The sequence below is a fragment of the Accipiter gentilis genome, chromosome 5 (genome assembly GCF_929443795.1).
Source record: "Accipiter gentilis chromosome 5, bAccGen1.1, whole genome shotgun sequence".
Classification (NCBI taxonomy): domain Eukaryota; kingdom Metazoa; phylum Chordata; class Aves; order Accipitriformes; family Accipitridae; genus Astur; species Astur gentilis.
Window position 1 is genome coordinate 7,114,581 of NC_064884.1, and position 22,863 is coordinate 7,137,443.

Below are 22,863 nucleotides of genomic sequence, written 5' to 3' on the forward strand. Positions count from 1 at the left end.
GCACCTTTTTTGCAGCAGGTATGACTTAATAACAGATTAAGAGTACTAGTTTTTTGCTGCTGGAGGAAGCCCTTAGTAATCTCTGGCTGTGGTGGACAGCCTGGGGACAAGTGGGGCTCTTCCAATAGCATCGTTCTCTCTCCAAAACAGGCCCTAAGTAATACACACTCATGCGCTTACTTGTGGTATGTTGGCACTACATCATAGAACAGCTGGAATATATTCCGTACCGAGTAGAAGAGCTGTATACAGCTACAAGGAAAACAAGGTTCATGTTAGTTTGTCAGTGGAATTAACATCTTGTTCATAAGTGACCCTCAACCTTCTCCAAAACAAGGTTTTATTAGTAGTGAAGTACTGGCACAAAGAATAGATTGTCAGGATCAATTACAGTGATGTCAACAAAGGCAACATTCTGGAAAATTCACAAAGGCTGTTATGACCTTGTAAGTTCAGTATGGAAAAGACAAGCTTCAGACCATATGTCAGAAGGGGGATATATGAAACCCCAGGAACAAAGGGGACAGTGTCCCTTCCCCACCAGGTGTGCACAAATAGTCGGCCCTCTCTGCCACGGTACACTGAAGGGCATTCGGTACCTAGGCAACTCTCCTCCTTCAGGGTTAGGTCTCCAGTTTCTAAAGCAGACTGTATGTGGTTCCTCAAAATGTTTAATTATTTTCACTGAAGAGCCCTGCCGGATGCAGAGCTGGAGTTCTTTGCTTTCACCCAGCAGTGTGTCTCCCAGCTAAAAGACTGAAGTAATGAACTAATGTTGTGCACACTAGGGAGTCTACCATGTTTTCACTGCTTTAATAGCTAAAATACAATACAGTGTACCCAAACGTTCCCTGAAAACTTAATTCCAAAAGGCTGCTTAACCTGAGTATTGCAGGGAACATAATCTGCAGCTGTTTCTGCTGTACCAGTCTACTGCACAAACGCAGGGATGCATTCTCCAGCCAAAACAAAGAGTGACCTTCACGATTTATTCTAATTTTAAGTATCTTCTGTTCTTTTAAAGTTTTTAATCTATTAACAGATGCTTGGTATGGCCAAAGGCAATAAGTATCTGACACCCAAGAGTTACCTGCTGATATATAATTCCTACCACTGATCTGTGCTGGCTGTAGCCTCCAACAGCGTCTGATAAGCCAGCTCCATCAGTTTCTCCACTGAGGAACTGATGCGGCACGTGGGCAGAGAAAACGTGTACTGGCTCAGTTTAGTCTCATTCTCCAAATTCACCATGTTGTTATGCAGAAGTTTAGAAGTTTTTTGCATTTTTAAGTGATCTCCTGCCCCAGGATTGGGAAGCCTTGGTAGGGCTACAGAGGAATCAGGTGTGATCTACAGGAAAACAAGAAAGAGGTGTAATCTAATTTGGAGCCCACAGAAAGGAAACAGTGCAAGACTACAAAACACTGAATGACAGATTTAAGACTCAAGACCAACACAAGGCTGCAGAAGCCCCCCAAGACTGCTGGAAGTCTCCTGGCTTATGAACAACACAGCAGACCACGAAAGAGTCTATCTGGTGTTGCATGCCTAGAAGCAAGCGTGTAAATAATCCTCTAATTTTTCTTATGCTTATGACACTAGCCAGAAAAGCCCATGCAATCAAACTTCAAGTATTTTAAGAAACATTTTGTTAGTGAAATAACCCTCTTGAGCACTACTGAAAAAGGTTTTGAAACTGTTGCTTGCCAAGATCACCAAATAATCAAGAGCATTCAGTGCTCCACAAAAAAAAGGACTCGACTGTTCTAGACAAGCTTTCTTCAACAGCTAAGCTACTTTTCCACACAGAAGAACAGTGTATTGCATCAATAGTCACCTTCACAGTATTATGTATTTCTGAAGTCATCAGGTTTCTGGCTGCCACAATCACATCCTGGCACTTCTTGTTAGCAAAGTGGGAATTGACATTACGGGCGTATTTCAGTAAATCAGTGGTGTCTCCTTTCAAAAACTGCATGTCCTTCAGGGCTTTTTCAAACTCCTCTGTGGATTTAATCACCTGAGAAGAGCAGACACATATTCTAGATTAACATAGCTTCCTAAAATCGAAGAACATGATTAAAGTTGGGTATAAACTCTTCCACTCAGCTGAAAGCAAGAGATTGAACTAGGTTTTAGAGGGCACTAACCATCCAACAGCTTTTCAGCAATCTTCTGGAAAAAACTGGCTCAGCTGGGGGCCATGATTGCACAATAATACAGTGTTTGAACTGCAGGTCTGTCCCCTCTGACCCTGCTGGCAACCTAATTCAAAAACCAGAGGAGCAAGATGATCAAATTTCATTACACTGGACTACCTGGGGGAAAGGGACTGGGAGGTTTATCCTATGACTGCTTCTGTTTGAAACAGCCCCCTCTCCAGGAAAAGGAGCTTTTGGCATTCTTCACTAGCAAGAAGTTCTGTTTTATGTATGTAGTTTTTAAAAAATTTTTGTGGCCTATGCAAGAAACCCCTGTGATCATTAACAAAAAATACAAAGACAAACAGAGCGGTCAGTCCTCAGGAAGCCAGTTTGGCAAGCAGCGCTGCCACATCATCATCTTCAGCCTCTCACAGAGACTCAGACAAGTGCCTTACATCGCACAGTCTGAAAGTCCTCATGTCTTAGCTAAATATGCCCCAAGTTCCACAGATCAGAGAGCTTACACGCTTACATGACAGGAAACACAACCCACAGCTTAACTGTAGAAAAAGAAATACGCAATTCTAGATTAGCAAAATACAGCTTTTTGTTCAAGCTGGCCATCTAGCATTTCCACCACATGGATCTGAAAGATTTTTGAGACCTACCTCTACATACTGCTCTAGTTTGCTGCTATTGGTTGGGATTGAATTCACTAGACAGTTATGAATGAGGCAGTCCGATAACTCCTCCCATATTGCATCACCTAGCAGTTCTGCAAGTGTAACTCTGCCATTCTTTCTATCTTCCGCAGGCTGCTCAAGAGGCACATCTGAATTCAAGAGAACAGAAATGGATTTTAATACACCTGCTTCCTGGACCAGACCCTTCACCAGTTCATTTAGTCCTTCCTGTCAGAACAGCATCTATCAACTGTTGGAGGTATTCTTTGAGAAAGCTTCCGCTCCAATTCCACGAACAAGGTACTGATCAGTCTAATTCCAAAAGGGAGAAACTACCTACTCAGCAGATATTTGTGGAGAACTTCAAAAATAAGCTTGATCTTGTCAAAAACCTCCATAGGAGAGGAATGATCCAAGTTAGGCTCCTCGGACTTAAAACGTAGGATGAACACATCTGACTGTTCCTCTGTGAATGGTTGAAGACATGGGTATGAAATCAGCGGCTTGAGGATGTATTTCAGCAACAACTGGCCTGAAAAATGAAAAAAAGGTGTTTTCCAACAGCAGGAGGCAGGCAGTTTGCTCCAGCGAGGCCCAATCATAACTAATTTTGGAAGCAGAGACCCTTTGCACGAAGCAGAAGAAACACTCTCTTGATAAGCTGTATCAGGGAACAGCTAATGAGGTAAAATGCTGGGTTTGGTTTCCCTAAAGACCATTTTACTCATGTAAAACACATATGGAGGCCTAACAAAGAGCAGCATATTTAATGTAAAATGAAAAACAGTTTAAACACTTGAAAGCATGAAACCCTGTCTTAGTATCTGCTATACTTCCTGATTTATTTTACCAACACCTGAGAATGCTGAAGCCCAGAGGCTGCCTGAAACCAACAGTCTTGTTCTTGGTAGATGAGGAGGCTGTAACTGGAAAAACTCTTTAAACATCAGACCATGAAACCACATAGCCACAGATCAAAACAGTATACTAAATTAAATTGACAGGAAAGGATAAATAATTCTGGATAAATAAAGGATCATTTCCTACTAATAAGAACCAGAGCATCCACCTCAGGCTCAGTGGGAAACACAAGCCAAGAGAGAAAGAAGTCCTCCAGCGTACTGCTGAAGTGAACTGGATCTCAATATCCATCTTACAACAAGTCTGAACTCCTATCCACTCGGGCTACTATAGCTATGTTTATATGGATACACAGTTTGTCTTACCAAAAATTTTAAGCTTGGTGTGCAGTTCTCCTAGGACAGCAAATGCCTGCAGCACAGAAGCAACAGGTGGGCCAGCAATCTCCTCTTCTTTTGACGGCACTGTGCGTAAGTGCAATTCTGAATGCATCACTGACTCCAGGCTGCTGCTTTCTAAAGAAAAAGAAAAACCATCTTGCTGTCGGAGTGCAGTCTGAGATATAGCAGATCTGAGAAGCTACTGCACTCTTCAGGTGGCAGCTAAAGCAATATTCTACTTCTCCCCATTTCCACAAAACACAGTTCTTGTACAAGAGCATCAGAAGAGGGTACAGAGTTCCTTGTGTTACAGTGCAGGACAACAGAATGCGAATCAGTCTCTTACAATGATCTAGAATTCTCATTTCACTTGCAATTGAATGGCATTTAGTGACAATCGCTTTCCTTTCCCTCTTCTCCCCATTTCAAGTCCAAAGGAAAAGGTTTTTCTTTTCCAAAGGAAAAGTCTGTGTTTCAGTGAAGACAGCAACATACAGACTCGTGAGCAGTTCTTGCAATTAGCTGCCTGCGACAAAAGCGGCAACCTGAAAACCTACTGGAGAAGGTAAAGGTATCCTTAAAACTAGCCTAGTGGTGAAACATGTTCAGGCTGAACAAAAATTTCAGAAAACTCTTCCAGCTGCTATGCTGAATCAGGTATTCAGTAATAAGCAACCTGAAATTTTTGGCCCAGCTGATTTCCTCAGGAGCAGAAGCTTTGCAAGAGAACATCTCTTTTCTGATAATTCACCAGGCTAAAAAATTACTCAGAGGCTGGTAACTGTTTTGATCTCTGCTTCAACATTTTCTAAGAAATACCACAGATGAGGCAGATGAACCTTTAAAACTCTGTTGAAAATCTACCGACTACATCAGATTGCTTGTGGTAGCCCCTAAATACTCCACGAGTGGAGTGATATCCAAAGAACACTGCCACTCATCATCACTCCTGTTCATTAGGTTACGCAAATGGCAGAAAGAGCTCCTTAAACCAACTATAGTTCAACAGTATTACTATATTTCCTATCTCGTAGGTGCTTTCATGTGCACTTGAAAGTGCACATTTCAAATAGTGAAGCAAAAATAGTGAAACAAACTAGAATTGTGATTACCTTTCGAAGGAGGAAGCTTCCATACAGCCAATTTCTGCCATTCTTCTCCTAGATGATAGAGCATGTTCTGTGTCTGCACTGTGAGCTCTGTGCCTAGTGCTTTCAGGATCTTCAGCTCGAAGCCCTTGCGGGATTCCAGCATTTTCAGGCTGCATCGTGCCTGGTGGTAAAGATCAAACACAGAACATGGGTAACCGTTGCCCCTGCTAATGAAAAGCATCTTTTAAAATTCATTGAAAGTATATATGAACAATAGTGTCATATACTTAAGAAGTCACTGTTACCTTTTCCAGCTGCTGAGCTGCTGCAACATACTTCTTTTCCAGCAATGCAGTATTGTACTCTTTAACAGCTGTATCAAACTGCAACAGATTCATATGTCACTGTGTATCTGCTATTAGAATACAATTTTTTAAACAATGTGGCTAGAGACAGGGGAGCTACAGACAGTTATTCCAAAGAGAAGTCCAGAACAATGCCATAGACTGAGAGCAGAGACGATGACTACTGCTTAATGGTTTTAAGCTGCTCCCACCTCCTCTCCTCACCTCCTGTAGCTTTTTCAGAATACTCAGAACCAGCGTGTCTCGCTCCAACTGCTGCTTCAATTCAGTGAATTCGGCAACAGCGATGTTTAGATCTTGCTGAACCTAAAATAACAAACTTCTCGGTTCACTTACAGCAAGCAAATGTTACCAGACACATTTCCCCTTAAAAGTGATAACAATACAAGATTTAAATTATTTCTGTTACTAGAATAATTTGGTGAGGAGGAAAAAGGCTCTGTCCGTTTTGCTCCTTGCTAGGAAGATCCTTATAAGCATTGGAAACACTTGTATTAAAAGAGAAACCTGTTTATGTTACAGGTTTTTTAAAGGCACCGTAAGGAAATTTAGTCTCAAAACACAGTCAAAAGGACTTAAATGTTACTTTTACACAGCCATTTAAAATGCAAGAATGCTTGAACAGCACCAAAAGTTAATTCCCAGTTAACACTGCTACAGAACCCCAGATGTTGGAAAACCAGAGGCAAAAAACCAGAGCGGGTCTGCAATCCGGCCTGCAGGAACTGCTCCCACTCTCCTTAAAGACTTCAGTGAATGCACACAGCAATGGTTTAGGTTCCCATTCTGCCTGAAATCACTGTGGGACCAGCACTCAGCTGGCCCATTGCTGTGTCATACCTTATTGCCCTATACACGGCTGATCCTTCCCAGAGGAGAGATGTGTGACACACTTTTCAACTCTACAACAGAGAGCAAATCACAGCTAATCCCTTAATGACAGCTCTTTACTTACACCGCCGACGTGACACACACCTCTGCAGCACGTGTCACGTAAAGGCGTTTTTTAGGGGTGATATCACCCAGGGTTCTTAGGAGGAGTCCTCCTCCACTGGTCCCCTCGCAACACCCCAAGATGGGGACGGCCCTAGAGCTCTGGGCTGAAACCGAGTGAAATGGGCGAGGGCCGCTGAGGCAGGGCAGGCTGTCACCTCGTTCTCGATCCCCGCTTTCAGCACGTCGATGTTGCTCGACAGCCCCTCCAGCTGCGACACCAGGTCCTCGGCGCTCTGCATGCTGGGCAGGAACTCGTTATACTTCTTGTTAATCATGTTGCAGACTTCGCCCTGAAAAAAAGGAAGCATCAGGACACCGCCGTTCATCGGGTGGACCTTCCCGGGCTCAGGCCACCACGGTCGGCCGGAGACCTCAGCACAGACCGGCCGGAGATCAGCGCCCCTGGCCCTCCCCAAATCTTCGCTCGTGCGTGTGTGTGTCCCGCCCCGTTCCCGGCCCTGCCTTCAGCTCCTCCACGCGGCGGGAGAGCCGCCCGATGCGGGTGCCCAGGTCCTCCTTGTCCAGGCGGCCCGAGTGCGCCAGCACGGCCGCCACCAGAGAGCCCGCCGGCGCCGCCATGGCCCCGCTCCCGCACCCGCCTGCCGCCGCGCGGCACCACGGGACGGCGCCACCGCGGACGTCGCTACGGCAGCCGCCTTGGGACAGAATTGCTCGGGGCGTCCCGCGCTCCTGCTGGGGTACTCAGGGGTGCGGGGGGACCCGTGGCTGCTGGGGGGCTCCGTGGCTGTAGAGGGGACCAGTAGCTGCAGGAGTCTTCATGGCTGCTGGGGGGATCCGTGGCTGTGGGGGGGTCTATGGCTGCGGGGGGACCCGTGGCTGCTGGGGGGCTTCGTGGCTATAGGGGGACCCGTGGCTGCTGGGCGCCCACAGCTGTGGGGGAACCTGTGACTGCTGGGGGACCCGTGGCTGCTGGGGTGCAACCCGGGGCTGTGGGGGGGCTCCGTGGCTGTAGGGGGACCAGCGGCTGCTGGGGGTCCGTGGCCGCTGGAGGCTCCATGGCTGCTGGGGAACACCTGGCTGCTGGGGGTCCACAGCTGCTGGGGGACACACCACCTCAGGCCCAGCTGCCCTCCCCTGCCTCTCCACAGGCGTCATGGCTGGGGTGAGGAGGCAGGGCCAGGGCACCTCAGACATCCCCCAGCTGCTGGGGGAGGAAGGCTCCAGCCCCCGGCATCCGGTACCTGACAAAGATCTCGGGGAGGGTGGTGTGTCGTGGCGAGGAGCTCTCTCCACATTCTCTCCTCCGAGCTGGTGAAGGAGCCACCACTGCTTTGTGCCATGTGGAGGGGAAAGGCCCTGGTCACCTGGGCATTCCTCACCAGCCTGGCCACGTCCAGCTGGGGCATCCAAGGTAAGTCCCCGGGTGTCAGTCGCTGCCCACAGGCCGCTGCGGTGCTATGCCCCGCAGCTGAAACCGGCTGCACCGTGCAGGCTGACATGGTACGTGGAGACCCCCAGCGCGGTGTGCTGCACCTGAGGGACCCCGCGCAGATGGTGAGGCGGGGGGCTCGTCCCGCACGCTGCAGCGGGTCAGCGGTGGTACCCGTTGGGCACTCGCTGTGGTCCTTGGAGACTGCCACCCGTATCGCTTACGCCACAGGCATCTCTGCAGCGGTGGCAGGGTGGCTGGGAAACAGGCCCCTGCCGCTTGCTGGGGTTTTCCGTTGCGGCACCCTGATACGAGGTTCATAGATGTCGATGGGGAAGAAGGAGCGAATCAGCACAACGGTTCACAAGGACGGGGTCGCTCTGACATCTTTGCTTGCCCTAGACCATTACTGTGATGGTCTGGAGCTGTGTGTGTTGCTCCGTGGCTATGTGTTATAGCTCAAAGCCATCTTGCAGTGACAAAGCATGTAAAGTTGGACGTGGCAGCACCATGGTGTTAGACCAAAGTAGCCACAGGCTTTGTACCTAGCACAAATATGCAAGCAGGAGAGGCTGTGTTCTGTAGTCCACTCCAGACTCTGCAGGTGATAGCTTTGGGCCAAGGAAGCAATTCTATGTGTTTTTTTACACGCTTTTCACTAAAAATTTTTTTTACTATTAGGTAAAAACCCAAATGGGTTTTTGCCTCCCCATTCAGGCTCAGCTCCTGTCGCTGCTGGTGGAAATATTTCACTTTCTGTTGAAATGTCTCTCGTTGCAGTTGTACTTCAATACCAATGCAGTCTGTGTGCAGGATGAGGGACATGCACGTGCAGTTTGAATGGAGTCCAGATAGATGCCTAATTCCAGTTAGTTTTCACTCTAAGAGAATTTGGATATGCATTAATGTAACCACCAGTTGAACACTGGACTACGTTTTTGCTGGGTAGTCTGCTTTTTCCAGAGTTTTTTGTTTGCAGTCTTCTCTCTACTGCTCAGGAAACAGCCTAATGTGATGCTCTCAAGACTAGCCATCTCCATGAATGAGCTCTCCTGAGTTCTGTACCACTGTGAGGGTTGAGAACTCAGCTGTAAAGCTCTCTGCTCTCCTTTTTTTTTTAAAGAACATAAAGTAATCCTGAAAGAAGTCAGTGGGAAGGTGTTCCTGCAATGCGTAACAAACCTGCAAAGTCAAATCATATGGCTGAAAGATGGGAATAGGATAGGAAATGGAACACAACTGGACTTGGGTACAGTTTACAACGATCCCAGAGGCGTCTATAAGTGTCAATCGGAACACGGAAACGAAGACAGTGCAGGTGCACTCCAGGTGCACTATCGAAGTAAGTGTTGCAAACTTGGTTTCTAGAACCAGAACTGCTTGGAGTTTTCACCCAAGCAAATTTTTGAGGGAACTACTGATTTCCCAGAGTTTGAAGGTGGTTCCAGCAGTTTGTGGAAGTCCTGACAGCTTCTATGCTAAGTTTGTCCTTGGGAACAGCCAAGCCGCACATTCCCCTGCAGCTGGTGTCCCCGTGAGAGCTCTACAGCCTCATTTAGTGCCATAACCTGGCATTCGTACTGCCTCATTGCTAGCCACTCGCAGGCCCTGCTGTGGCCTGCCCTGAGTGCTAGGGACACGGGGCAGCTTGCGCTACTGCCTTGGGCCATGCAGCAAGCCAAATTTAATCCCTGGTCTCTCTCACCCTGGGACTGGAGCCTGCCTGGACTGGCAGAGCTGGCTGAGCACTTTGGGCTCAGACTGGCCCTAGCAGCAGAGCGGAGGCAGCCAAGGGGCGGGGTCCTGGTTGTGGCCCTGCTTTCAGTATCTGTGTCCTTTTGGCCTTTCAGTGTGCCAGAACTGCATCGAAGTGGACGCTTCCACCATCTCGGGGATCGTGGTCGCAGATGTTGTTGCCACCATCTTCCTGGCAGTTGCTGTGTATTGCATCACTGGCCAGGACAAGGGACGCATGTCACGAGGTGAGGGGAGAGCCCTGCTGGCTGCCCGTGGGCGGGGACGGGAAGTGCCTGGGCATCTCTAGGAGCTGCGTGGTACCTAGGGACTTTCCATCACTGCCCACAGAGCCCAGCCACTGCAAGCTGCGGGCAGCAGCCAGCACACAGCATGTCTAGGGTGGGGATCCACGTGAGCACTCTGTGTACCCTTCCTGCCCCTAGCTTAGCTTCCCAGGAGGAGGCAGGGAATGCACAAGGTTAACCAAAACACCATCCCAGGGACAGCAGCTGGTGACACAGGAACATCTGATGCCTTGCAGAGGCTTTCCACCAAGCCTCCCAGAAGAAGTAAAAGCACAGGGCTGAAAGCAGCCAGCTGCTTGGGTTTGTTTGCAAATGTTCACCACACTGCCCATGAATCCCCTGATCCTTGACCACCTTCTTTCTTTCTTTAGCTTCTGACAGGCAGAACCTGATTGCCAACGAGCAGCTCTACCAGGTGAGCGTGGGAGCGCACGTGTGTGTGTGTGTGCGTGCATGGGCTTCAGCACCTCTACATGGTGTGGGGCTGCATGGTGGGACAGGCATGGCCATGATGGCACAGCTGCTGGAGGATACGCGATGCCTTGAGGCACTGAGGCATGGTGGAGATTGCTCTCTGCTGGGGCATTTGCAGCTGCCTCCCCCTGAGTGACCCAGAGGATGGGGCAAGCCCAGCTTCCTGTTATTGCCTGGCGTCGTTAAGCTCTGTGTGTGGGGAGGGAAAGCTTGCCAAAAGCTTAGCAAAGAGATGGCTGGGCCAGATTCCCCTGTACCCTCTCTCCCAGGGCTGGACAGACACAGTTGTAACTTGTCTCGCCTTTATTCCCTCCTAGCCCCTTGGCGAGCGGGACGATGGACAGTACAGCCGGCTGGCACCTGCCAAGGCCCGCAAGTGAAGTGGGAAAACACCGGGGCCTGCGACTCGTCACACTGGGAGTGATATTAAAGCAAAGCCACCACCAGTGCCCAAGAGCACCGGTACCTGGCTCTGGCACTGCCTTCGTAAGCTCACTGCTGGCAGAAGACACCATGGGGTTTTGCCTGGAGAGCCCTGTGGCTCCTTGCCAGGATGGGCTGCTTGTAGCACTCTGCTCTTTCCATGACCTCTTCTGCTTCTGTATTCCTCTCATTAAAGATGAGACAACCCCATAGCCTCCCTTCTCTGTTGGTTGCATTGAGGCTTGGGGAGCCGTGCAGTCCCTGGGGAAGGCGCACACTGGATGTAGATCTGCCTGGATGCCTGCAGAGCCATAAGGCTCCTGCCTGTCCCAGTAGGACACTGCTCTGCCAGTGCAGGCAGGTGCCCATGTCTGTGCCACCTCTCTGTGCCAGGATCTAAATGACATCTGGGTCCATTGCTGAAGCTGAGGATGGGGGACCTTGTGAAGGGAGAGGGCTGCCATCCCTGATGCTGGCAGAGGCTTTGTCTCATTTAACTCCCCTTCCAGAACAGGGAGCGGGAACACCAGGAGCACAGCGACACTCAGCAGGGTCTGTGTCACCCCTACAAAAGTGCCTGCGTGCCTCAGTCCCCTGGACAGAGCTGGGGGGCTGGGAAATAGGAGGAAAGGAGGATGTTTCCTCTGCACATGCAGGGCTTGATATCTAATCGCAGTCTCCAAACTGCAGAGGCTTGCCAGGTCCCTGGCACCCAGCCAGCCTGCAAGTTGCCTCAGTGCTTAGGGGAGTGAAGCATGAGCACAGAAGCAAGCTGTTTTGGCTCCCCAGAAGAGCTTGCAGGGGCTGGGCCCAAAGAGGAAATGGAAACAGCAGAGAGGACAAAAATTGCAGCAGAGACCATGCAAAACACATGGCAGCAGAGCTGGCCAGGCAGCGAAGGCCAGAGGCAGTCCACACTCCCAATACTTCTGAGGTTCTTGGGAGACTGCTCCCCCACCCTCCTCTGCAGACCAGCGGAGAGTGACTCACATTTGTGACTAGACATTGATAACCCCTCTTTCAGGCTTACTAGCCATCCCAGTGTGCTGAGTACAGGATGTAGTCAAGCAAACTTTCAGAGCCTTTCCCAGCTCAACCACCTTTCCAGACACTGAGCAGCACTGGGTCTCCCCATGCCAACCCCGCTCCTTCTGACAAGGTCCCCAGCTCTGAGCAGAGAAACAGCTACTGTGGTCTGACTACAGCCAAAACGGGAGGCAGATAACAGACGGGATCAGCTAGCAGTTAGAAACCTCAGAAACCAGGTCACCCTCCATGTGCCAGTTGCATGCACCTGTAGGTTGTGTTTTCCTGCTTTTCTAAGAATCTGCGTGACAGGCTTTAGAGAGCACCAGGCTGTGAATTGCCTTGTGACTCAGTGGTATAAAGTAAGCACCAAAAAAGTTAACGCTTAATAAAAACTGGCCACAAACCTGTGACATGTTTGACACAGCAAACACCACATAGGCTGTGCAAAGCAGCCCACTGGTGCACCCCACATGCCCTTACAGGAATTGGTGTGTGATCAGCCTTGTGGGCAGCGAACAAGAAAAGGACCTGTTTTCCTATGGTGTCAGCTCTTTACGCAACAACATTTTGCTCTTCACAGGTGCAGAATAATGTCTTAGTGGTTTTTGCTCCAGTGAAGGGTGAGCCTGATAGGGCCATTTGCAGGTAGAATATGCCAATACCTGCCTTTGGTCTGCAAAGCCATCTGGGGAGGACCTTATAAAAAAAGTGACCAGCAGACTGCCTAGTTTGCAGCGCTTTCATCACCATCAGATCTCAAAGCACTGAGCAAGTGTGGCTAACCACACACAAGGAGCAGGAGAAACCCGGAGCACAGTGGGTGGGTATGCTCTGCACAAATCAAAGAGCCAGCAGAGGCAACATTTAAAACTCTATTTGTGAGAGGCTCCTCAGCACCTCGCCCTTGGTAGGACAAAGAAATACTTCTATAGTGCAGCTAAACACAGAGGCAGAGAGATGTTGTCACTGGGTGGGTGCTGATCCCACTGAGATAAGGAGAGCGTGGGATGGCACTGGTTGGGGCAAACACGCAGCCCCATAACTGGTGGCAGAAGCAAAACTTAGACCTTCTACACGCAGAGTGGTCCGAGCTTCTCACATCCCATTCATGGCTGAATGGCTGGGCTAGGCAAGCTTCCCTGGAGCAGTGATGTTTTGCAGAAGCTGGGCCCAGAGTGGTTTTAGAGCTACTGGGGGTTAATGCTGCTCTTTGCATCTTGCAATCTCCCCCCTAGATGTTTAGTGCCTTGTATGGTAAACCCAGCTGTGCTGCCTTTAAAACCACATCCTGCAGGGTAAGCATAGCAATCTGAAGCATGAAACTTGCTGGGTGTTCATCTCCCCAGGCTGAAACTTAAGGGTTAAACCACCCCCAGGCCCCATCACTGTTGCTGTTTCCTTTCTTCAGAGCTGTTGCTCTGCAGAGCAACACAAGTGTGGCTCAGTCAGCCAGTGTTAGATCAGAAATGTTCCCAGGCATCACAGCATCTCTTGGGCTCATAAGTTGCTACCTGTCCCATTGCTGCTGCTTTAGAAACCACAGCTTTTAAAATCAGGCAGATTTAAAATCTGTATGTTGAGTGCATGGGACCTCAGCTATTTCACTTGTCCCAGACTCCACTCCCCAGCTCCTGTTGACCCCTGCCCTGCTCTCAGGCCCCGCTGTCCTAGGCACAGCAGTGCATTTTTCTATGTGTAGCTGTCCCCCCTGCCCCATCCTGGCACAGTCTCCTCCCAAACTCATTGCAGTCTGCCTCAAGGTGAGTCAACACAGACCCACAGAAGCTCTCACTCTCTTGGACTACTGACCTGGGACATCCCTTTAACAAAAACTGTTTTTCTTTAACAGAGACAAAAACACGGGGGAAATCTTTTCCACTGCATACCTGGGGGTGTTGTCTCCCATTTTACGAATATATTACAGTTTTTAAATGTATATTAAAAAGCTAAAGCGGATCTTTACCAATGGTAAATAAGCCCACCATCTTTCTAACAGAACCCAAGGAGAACTCAAGTACAGAGCTGAAATGGGGAGAGAAAGGGCAGCAGCAAAGGACAAATCACAAGAATCTCTAAGAGTCATAGCTCTGGAAAATGAAACTCTGCCAGCGAATGTACTTGTACACCCCTTAGGGTACAACACACTCAAAGAAATGTGTTTATCCTAGACTACATTATAGAATATCAGTAAAAATGGAGTCCATGAGGTCTCTGGGATGAGGAAGACAGCCTAGCAAAAGCGTTTGATGCTCTCTTTGATTTTGTAGGTTGGGCTTTATCTTTGTGGCCCCAGGGCATTCATTTCAGTTCCAGTGAACAAGCTATTTCAGAGCAGAGTGCTAGTCCCAGGGCTGAGCCAAAGGGCCTCAGTTCCAATCTAGGAAACGTGAAAATCCCTGTTGTGCTGTCTCAGTCAGACTGCAAAGCTGATACTCATTGCTAAGCGGGAGTTCAAATCTTAGCTGATATATCTAAGAGCCCCACTATTTAATTGCAACAAAGATTTAAGCCAAGCACTTAAATTTCCTAATAGGAGGCTTTCAGATGGCTTGGGAAGGCACCAAATCTTCATGTGACCCTCTGAGCGGGTTCTGCTGAAGGTCTGAAACATAATGGTTGCTGGATGCAAAGTGGTACTCAGCCCCACTCATGTCCCACAGAAGAAGGGCTGGGGGATGGGCAGGTCCGTCTGCATGTACTGGTAGAAGTGCTTCTCACTTTTTTTGAAGGAAAACTTGTCTTTTTGACTGAAATATTTTCATTCAATGCAGTGGCTTTTCTATGAAAATGTACCATTTTATTTTTAATATGATGATTGCCTCTCTGTTTCTTTTGTTACAATCCTGGGCAGCAAAATGAAGACAGGCTATGAACATGAGAGCAGGACAAGATCAGAGCCAGTCACTCTGAGAAGGAGCCACTCTTTGCCCACTAGCTACCCAGGGAGGCACAGGGAGCAAGTGGAGGCACTTGGGGCAGAAATTAAATGGGAAGGAAAACCAGAGCATGCAACTGGAGCAAAGAGAGAAGTGCGCGGGAAAAGGAGGCCAGGAACCACGCGTGAGGCTGCAGTCCTTTAATGAGAAGGAATATTTCTCTTGCAAATGTGCTCATTTGTTTCTTTTCCCTAATGTCAAACTGAAGGCTGAAGGAACACAGCAGGGTGGGACAGCGGATGGCAGCAGGGTGCCTGTCCTGTGTAGGCTTACCCCAAAACACCTGGACCTTAGCAAGCCTGCAGAGAACCAGTACTGAGCTGGGCAGAAGTGCTTAGCCCTTCTGCTGCTGTTTTCCAGGCTGTCATCTGCGGGAATTTCAGAAGCCCCTGGATTCCAGGCCTGCATACACTTCCCGCTGGCCTTTCCGGATGGGCTGTGGGAACAGCAGAGATGTTAGTTTGGGAATCCTCATTAACACACCCTCAAACAACAGCAGGGCCTTGGCCCACATAACACGTGAAGGAAAAAACAGAACAGAGAGAGCAGGTGTAGTGCTGCTCTGCTAGGGCGCATGGTGCACAGGAAGCTGCAGTTCTGCTCCTGACTCCCTGTGGCAGCACCAGGAGAAGGGGCTCCACCTTCGCCACCTTTTTCGTCTGCTCCCAGGAAAGCTTGGAGGTTGAGCGGACTGGATACTTCTTCAAAGGAGCAAGAAGGGCATATGCTACAGATTCCCAGCTCTGGCTATCCCTCCCCAATCAGCAAAGAGAGATGGAAAAAATGCAGGTACTCCATACCTCATAGTCCGGGTTTGGAACAGGGGGAGGACGCTGCATCTTCTGACCTGCAATAGAGGCAAAGAGAGGTCATCCTTGGTGGTGATTCCTATAACACAGCATGAGGAACTTTCACAGAGATGATCTCAGGGGAACGCATACCATGAGTCAACTCACATGGTTTTATCATGAGCTTAGAACTTTTAAAGACCCAACTGCTGCAGGCAGGAGGCTTATGATCATTTAGGAAGAAATCAGCTGTCTTTTAGAAAGGGTGAATTTCTAGCTTTCCTGGTTGTGAAGAAATACTTGAAAACAAGAAGGCCCCATAAGCACAGGCCCAGGCTACAGCTCCACAATATGGATACCAGATCTACACTCCTCTGCCTCAGCAAGCTGCACAGGCATGAGCATATCTTCGCATTTCTGTTGAACCCAGCACACAACGTGCACTCTAAGCACACAACAGGGAATTTAGACTTGCTGAAAGATTTATATCAGCTTTGTGGAGGCTAGGGGAAAAGCGGCAATGCCTGATCTGCACAAAGCCTGCCTAGTGAGCACCCATGGTGCTTGTCTGACAGGCAGTCTCCTGGTAAAAAAGTCACCATCAACACTTCACGAATAAATGTGAACCAGCATTGTCAGGACTGCACACTGCATCACTTTATCCTGGCATTTATAACCCATGAGCCCCACTGCTGGACCCACTGGGTCACCAAACCATGGCCTCAGAAGCCAGAAATTCAAATTTATAGTTTTAATAACACCATGATTTCTAATCACATGTTCTGTGTGTGGGCCTAATTCTTGGTCTTTGATTTCCTGAGACAGGAGCTGAATGGGCCAGGGCTGGGGCCAGGGCCAGGCTGGGTTTGCAGCAACACTTGCAAGCTGAGCATCTGCCGTGCAGCGTTTGCTTCAGCACAGACTCAATGCTGCTGCACAACAGCCTGTGAAATGGTTTCCTATGGGCAGGAAGCCTTTGACACAACACGGCGGCTGCACCCATCCCATAAAAGAAGGCAGCCTGGAGCAACAGATGTGGCAAGCAGGAGTGTTGTTTCGCGAGGTCTGGGAGGCTTGCGGGGAACAAAGGATGCTCCATCACTCAGCAGGGGCAAGTGTTTAATTTACTGCTTAGCGGACATCACGGAGAGCAGAGACGCCTGAAATATCTCTTACCTCGTGGCCGACTGCCAGCGCCAGCGCTTGCTCTCCCCTTCCTGTTTTTGCTGAAGTAATAGACCAGAATCAGCACCCCAAAGGTAATGAGAAGGTCCGCAGTGATGATCCCTGTCACGGCCAAGGCATCCAGCTCCTCACAGTTTGTGCACACTGCCAGAAGGAGAGGTGAAGGTGCTCAGAGATAGGCACCCTTCCTTTCCAGCAAGGAAAGTCCAGGCCTCACTCATCTCCTTAGTGCTAGCAGAAAAGATACAGTTCTGGGTATGGAGGAGAAAAGAGCAAACAGAAGTGAAGGGGGACAGCACAGGCCATTCCATCCGCCCCGCCATTTCAGTCTGCAAACAGACACAGCCAGGGGGCTGCTGTGTGCAGCCTCCTGTGCTATCCTCTGCTGTTGGCATGGTCTGAGCCAGAGGGTGCAAAATATCCCCTACATCGTTACCCTCCTCTGCCTACACTGGACTCTTAAGTCCTGAATGCAGAGCAGCTGCCCAAATTTCAAATGGCTCAGAGGCTTAAATCACTCTGTTGGCGGGGATGGGGGGTGAACTCCCCCTGGCTGATGGGTCACAGAAATCAGGCTGTGTGCTCCAGATGGGAGGTTTCCACTCTGCAAGATAAGAAATGCCTCTGGCCTTTGTGACAGACATTACTCTTGCTTTGTAGCATGGCAGAAGTGGTATAAAAGAAGCTTGTGCACTGTGTGGAATGTGGGAACCATTGACACGCAACCAGCTTGAGAACAGCAGAAGGGAAAGGAGTAGAGAGCAGGGAGATTCCTCTTGCCAAAAGTGTATTCTTGCACTCTTTTACTGCCCACACAGAGTGGGAAGGGCCTCAGCAGAATCGCATTCACCCAGCCCAGCAGCACTGAAAATCAGGCCTCAGCTCCTAACATCTGTCACTGAAATGTGTAGACTTTATCTTTAGCCCATAGACTGAGTGCTTTTTCACTCACCTCTGGCATTCAGGTACATTTCATACGTCTTTTCACCTGCCGAACAACTCACGTTGGTAGGAGAGCTGTCATGATTCTCTATAACGTACTTCTTCTCACTGCTGCCATCTTTCATCCCTGTTAACTTCCAGCTTATGCCATCTGTGTTCAAGGGACATGTGATTGTCACCGTGGTTCCGGAAATCTCCACCAGGAATTCTTTATTGGAAGATAGGCCAAGGAGAAGGGAAACTAGCATTACAAACAACTTCTGAGCAGGCTTCCCTGCCCACCCTTGATCCCGCCATGACAGTTTGCACTGCAAAATCTTTGATTTTATGGTGTAATGTAAATTCTCTGTGTATGTGTCTTCTGCATGCATGTTTTCCTTTAGTTTTTTTACACTGATTCTTTGCAACACTGAACAGTATCAAAATACTATCACAGAATGTTCAAATTTATGTCAGAGAGCCTGGCTGCCTGCTATTCATTATCCTGTTTATCCATATGCTTGCTGGTCTCTCAGAGACCATTAACAGTAATTAGGGGCAACTCGTTATAGCTGATTTTTCTGATCAGTGATGACAGTAGCAACTAACACACAGGAAATTTTTTCCTCCTAAAATACTACTTGAACTCAAATATTTCTGTCTGCCTTTTAGCCCTCACCTGTGAGGCATCTGGAGTCTTTATACCACACTAAATAGTTAGGAATGCTGGTAAAATACACTTACTCTCTACTGGTTCAGTATTCTCTGCAAAGGAGAGAATAATAAGTGTTAACGAATCAGCCTGCTATTACCTTACAGCTTTTTGCTGTTTGAAAATGCCCAACCTGGCTTGGAGTTCACTAGCAATAATTAGAGACAATTCATGACGGCCAATTTTTCAAATCAATGAGATCAGTAACAATTAATGAACAGGGAATTTTTCCTATCCTACAATATGTGCAGAATTCAAATATTTCTCACTTGTGAGGTGTAGTTTGTCTTTTTATCACACTAAATATTTAAGAATGCCAGTAAAATACACTTACCCTCCTGAGCTGCGGTGCCAACTACAAAAGAAAGAATAATAAGTGGTAAGTAATTTAGCTACTGATATCATACACCCTTCCTACTTCAAGGATCTCCTTTCTGAACTCAGCTGTTTGAAAAAAAAAATGTTTATACTCCTGTATTTCTACTAAAGGTATTAGAAGCATTCTGTTAGCTGAGATGGGATGTTGTTTTGAAATGAAGTCTTTTCCTTTGGCAGCCATTTTTAACATGGACTGACGCAGAGTGGAAATCTGAATAATTTTCTGACCCAGTTTAGAAAAAGGGTTATTGCAAGCTGCACACCAAACAATTTTGCTTTATAATCATGGACCAAAACCTGGAAAATCATGCCTGGTTTCTGCAATAAGAACCACTGTCTTCTGCAAAAGTGTACTCGCTGGAGGATTGGACCTTGACTCTTGATTTAACACTTTAGAACAGTTTATCTATGTGATTTTTCTCTCTTGGAAGGAAACAAGTAGGTCCATTGAAGTCTCTGGAGCTGGATTATTACAGAAACAGTTTTTAGGAGGTTTGAATCAGACTTGTGATTTGCTTTAAAGACATTTGTTGATAGAAAGTAACAGCATAAAGTAATGACCTGTATTCATGTGTTCAGCACTGTTGTCTCATCCCAGGTAACGTTTGCTTTACAATAGGAGTTAACAAAATTGTAGATTTGAAATTCTACAGGCATAGGACTTGGCTGGAGAGAAGGTGATCTGATGCTTTTTTCTTTATATAAGATGAATTTAAATTTTAAAGAAGAGCAGGCCATTGCTAAACCAAATGTTTTCAATCTTCTCAAAGAATAGCAGTTGGTATTTGCAGCACATTGGCAGAGTAGCTGTAGCCTTATTGTAGTATCTTTTTATTGTCTTTCAAACTTATCTTTCATAGTTAACAGCTTCTTTATAGTCTTTACAGATACTCTGTACTTCATCCTAAACCAGCTTTCTAAATGCTGGTCTGTTCAAACTGGTAACATGGATATTGCTACCACTCCCATGATACCACAGGGAGTCTGAACTGAAGTTATTTACCCACAATCACAAAACAGTTTAAGAAAAGTGCATGAATAAAGCATAAAAATAAAATTAAAAGCACAGAATCTTATAGTTCACACTGATGCAGAAGGCAGTGCATCAAGCTCCAGCCGTGCTGCATCAAGTTTGGAGCCTGGGTGCCTTAGTGGATCAGCTAGCAAGCAAAATTTGGCTAGGGACCTTAGCTTCTTTTCTCTACCCTGAGAGGGCTGGATTCCCGTTTCTCTGTCCCTGCAACCTGCACCCTGAGTGGAACACTTGCTCTGGAGAGCAGCAGCTCCATAGGCACTGCACGTGCCAGTTGCAGGAGATGGGGCTGCAGGTACTTTGCAAAACCAGGTGCATGCCCCTATGCTTTCTCCTTTGCAGCCCCTGGGCAGCCACCCTGCCGGTCCCCACAGGCTTCTGGCCAGCTGTACTCACCCACACACAGCAGGAGTCCCAGGATAGGCAAGGACTGCTCCAACCTCATCCTTGTGTTCCTCCTTCTTTTGCTCTTCTCTACCACATCAGATTGGCATCCCTGCGGCTGGCTGCAAGGGAAGAAAGAACACACCGGCTTTTCAAGTTCTCACAGGAAAGAGGCCCAAGATTTTTTTCCCAGAATTGTGTACAGCAATGAACTGAGCAGTGCTGAGGAGACTCACTGTTTCCAGTGAAACCTGCAAGCAGCCAAGAAAGACACAGAACACATATGATAAAATAAGCCCATGTCAGGAAGTGCGGAGGCTCAAAACGTCCTCACAGAACGTCATTGACAGCAAGGGGTGGCTGCTCTGCACCAGCCCAGTTCAAGTCTCAGGAGAAACTGTGGTAACTGGCCTAGGAGCAGCAGGAGAGCTAAATGAGCCTGGATTAGCTTTGCTATCAGGACCTTCCCAAAAACTTTTCAAAGCCAGTGTTTCTGAAGGCCAACTACTGCAAGCAACTTAACATAGGAGGGAATAAACAGATGAACCAGAAATGCCACGAGAAGCTCAGCACCTAGAGACACTGCATGGCCAGCAGAGATGAGCCTGTAAGTGCCAGGATGTAAAACCTGGGGGTTTTAGTCACTGATGATGCAACCTGGGCTCTACTTTTGTTATTTTGCTCTAACAAAACCCATTAATTCCTGCTGCCTCTCAAGAGTGGTGTTTGCCAGCTCCTCATCTGGACTCACCTCTGCATACATACTGACAGCGAGGAGTGCAGCAAAAGTGGTGGCTAAGCACAGCAACCCCTGCTGCGCACCTCTGACCTAAAGCTAATGCTCTGCTCCCGACAGCTACTTGAGGACATGCTTTTCCGTTAGCAGGGAACTTGCTTCGCTTGTGTTGCTGTTTCTCCTCAGTTTCTGTATAAGACTGCAGAAGCAATTCTACATTTTCATGCAGCATTTGTAGTTGTGTTACAAATTGCACCTACAATAAAATCAGCTTTATTTCTGTAAAGCACATTTATGTCTGTCTACTTAGCAGTCTAGCAACCCTCACGAAAGGTAAATGCTAGGGGGAAGGCTAAGGCTGTTTGGAGAAAGCCTCTGTCTCATGACCTGCCAAAAAGAGAAGGGAACATGGCATAGCGAAGACATCCCGAAAGCCCGAGACCTCCTTCCATGCACAGCCAGGAGATGTCCAGACCCTGGGCTCAGTCACCTCTGCCATGGGCCCGCCTGGATGGAAGCTTTGCAGCACCTGTTGCAAGAAGTCAGAGAATCATAGAATTGTTTAGGTTGGAAAAGACCTTTAAGATCATCAAGTCCAACCGTCAACCCAACACCACCATGCCCACTAAACCACGTCCTGAAGTGCCATGTCTACGCGTTTGAAGTCACTGGTGCTGTGCCTTCCCTTGGGCTTGCCAACCTGGGGCACAGCAGCCTGGCTCCACTAGAGGAGGCTCCTGCCTCTACGGTGTCCCCTGCTCACACGACGGCAGGCTCCCGCCTGCCTGCCTCAGCAAGGGAGCCTGCTCTTGCCCAGATTGCACTTGAGGCGGGCAAAGACCTCCACACCTCCATGGGACTGGGCCAGGGGCCTCTCCAAGCTTTGATTCCAGCAGCGATGCTGGCATGGACAGAGTGGAAGCCTACCGTCTTTCCATTTCAGTCCACTTGAAGCCTACAGAGGCAGCAGCGCTGCTCATACAGTTGGGAGAATAGTGGGGATTTGAGGGCTCACACCCAAAGCAGACATTGCAAAGGCAGCCAAGGCTCCCTCCTCCCAGGAGGGTGCTCTGTGTCTCTGCACCTGCCACACACATCTCAAGGGATGCCTCTCCGGAAGCCTGGAAGGATGGAGCTGGCATCTTGCTCCTTCCCAAGAGCTCACCATTTAATGTCATGGCTAATCACAATGTGGTGGGCCCTATTTCATTTATCAAGGTTCTCTCTTTAGCTGTCAGGTCTTTCTTTTACTTACTTCTGTTTCAAAATGAAACATCAGAGAATTTAGGTTACTAGTAAGAGTGCCAGGGACATGGTCTTCTCTTAACAGCTGGAGTCAGCATGTTTTGAAGCAAGACATTGAAGGTCTGCAGGTAAAGATCAGAACAGACCCTCTTCCCAGTCCTGTGTGTTGTTACACAAATGTAGTCTTAAGTGAGAGCCAGTAGTGTTGCTATGTGGCCTGAGCGGCAAAGGGCAGTTGCAGCAAGAAACATACTTGTCTTACTGGACTCTGCATGGGCTGCCTGAGGATAAGAAGTTGCTGCTGTGCAGAAATATCTTAGGAGGCGGCAGCAAATTGACTGCTGAGCACTGCCTTACAGATACTTGAAACAAAATCTGAACAAAACCCCAGCCTAATAAATATTTATGTTGGCAACAAAAGAAATGGAGATGACATTTTGGAATAGTAACTGAGTGGAAATCTGGGGAGATGCAGTGATGAAGGGTTAACACAGGGCCAAATTATTCCCATGAAAATAGGGATATCTGGTATCTCAGAGCTATGAGCAGAGACGTAAGTGTCTGTGCTGTTCTGTGAACAATCCATGAGACTGATGGCCTCAGTGCTTTTTTACATTGCCAGATTTGTAACTTGAAGTTTAAAAGTTAAAAAGAATTCAGTATTCTC

The 22,863-nt window shown here is 48.1% G+C and overlaps 3 protein-coding genes across 5 annotated transcripts in view; 1 reads left to right on the plus strand and 2 right to left on the minus strand.

The window, feature by feature from the left end:
- The window catches only part of ZW10 (zw10 kinetochore protein), a 563,481-nt gene extending 556,311 nt beyond the window's left edge, over positions 1-7,170 (minus strand). For both annotated transcript variants that reach the window (XR_007505949.1, XM_049799554.1), the window contains exons 1-11: positions 6,983-7,170; positions 6,676-6,810; positions 5,729-5,830; positions 5,465-5,542; positions 5,181-5,340; positions 4,054-4,203; positions 3,168-3,359; positions 2,813-2,976; positions 1,838-2,020; positions 1,112-1,350; positions 181-252 (exon numbers count right to left, since the gene is read on the minus strand). Coding sequence is in view for 1 of the 2 variants with exons in the window: in XM_049799554.1 (XP_049655511.1) it covers positions 181-252; positions 1,112-1,350; positions 1,838-2,020; positions 2,813-2,976; positions 3,168-3,359; positions 4,054-4,203; positions 5,181-5,340; positions 5,465-5,542; positions 5,729-5,830; positions 6,676-6,810; positions 6,983-7,099 (1,592 nt within the window). In the remaining variant the exon portion in view is untranslated. The remainder of the gene's footprint in view (positions 1-180; positions 253-1,111; positions 1,351-1,837; positions 2,021-2,812; positions 2,977-3,167; positions 3,360-4,053; positions 4,204-5,180; positions 5,341-5,464; positions 5,543-5,728; positions 5,831-6,675; positions 6,811-6,982) is intronic.
- Positions 7,171-7,376: 206 nt separating this feature from the next.
- On the plus strand, positions 7,377-11,061 carry LOC126038202 (T-cell surface glycoprotein CD3 gamma chain). The gene is made up of 5 exons (XM_049799596.1): positions 7,377-7,892; positions 9,034-9,252; positions 9,761-9,892; positions 10,324-10,367; positions 10,744-11,061. The coding sequence occupies exons 1-5, from the start codon at positions 7,820-7,822 to the stop codon at positions 10,804-10,806; spliced, it is 531 nt and encodes a 176-aa protein (XP_049655553.1). The 5' UTR covers positions 7,377-7,819; the 3' UTR covers positions 10,807-11,061.
- Positions 11,062-14,939: 3,878 nt separating this feature from the next.
- LOC126038199 (T-cell surface glycoprotein CD3 epsilon chain) lies at positions 14,940-20,985 on the minus strand. Of its 2 annotated transcripts, none has more exons than XM_049799593.1 (7): positions 20,967-20,985; positions 20,228-20,337; positions 18,755-18,775; positions 17,740-17,937; positions 16,779-16,931; positions 15,615-15,661; positions 14,940-15,250 (listed from the first exon to the last, which is right to left on the minus strand). In XM_049799593.1, the coding sequence occupies exons 1-7, from the start codon at positions 20,972-20,974 to the stop codon at positions 15,194-15,196; spliced, it is 594 nt and encodes a 197-aa protein (XP_049655550.1). In that variant the 5' UTR covers positions 20,975-20,985; the 3' UTR covers positions 14,940-15,193. The 2 variants fall into 2 exon arrangements, with proteins under 2 accessions (XP_049655550.1, XP_049655549.1); XM_049799592.1 differs by lacking the exon at positions 20,967-20,985 and adding an exon at positions 20,452-20,516.
- Between the last annotated feature and the right edge of the window lie 1,878 nt (positions 20,986-22,863).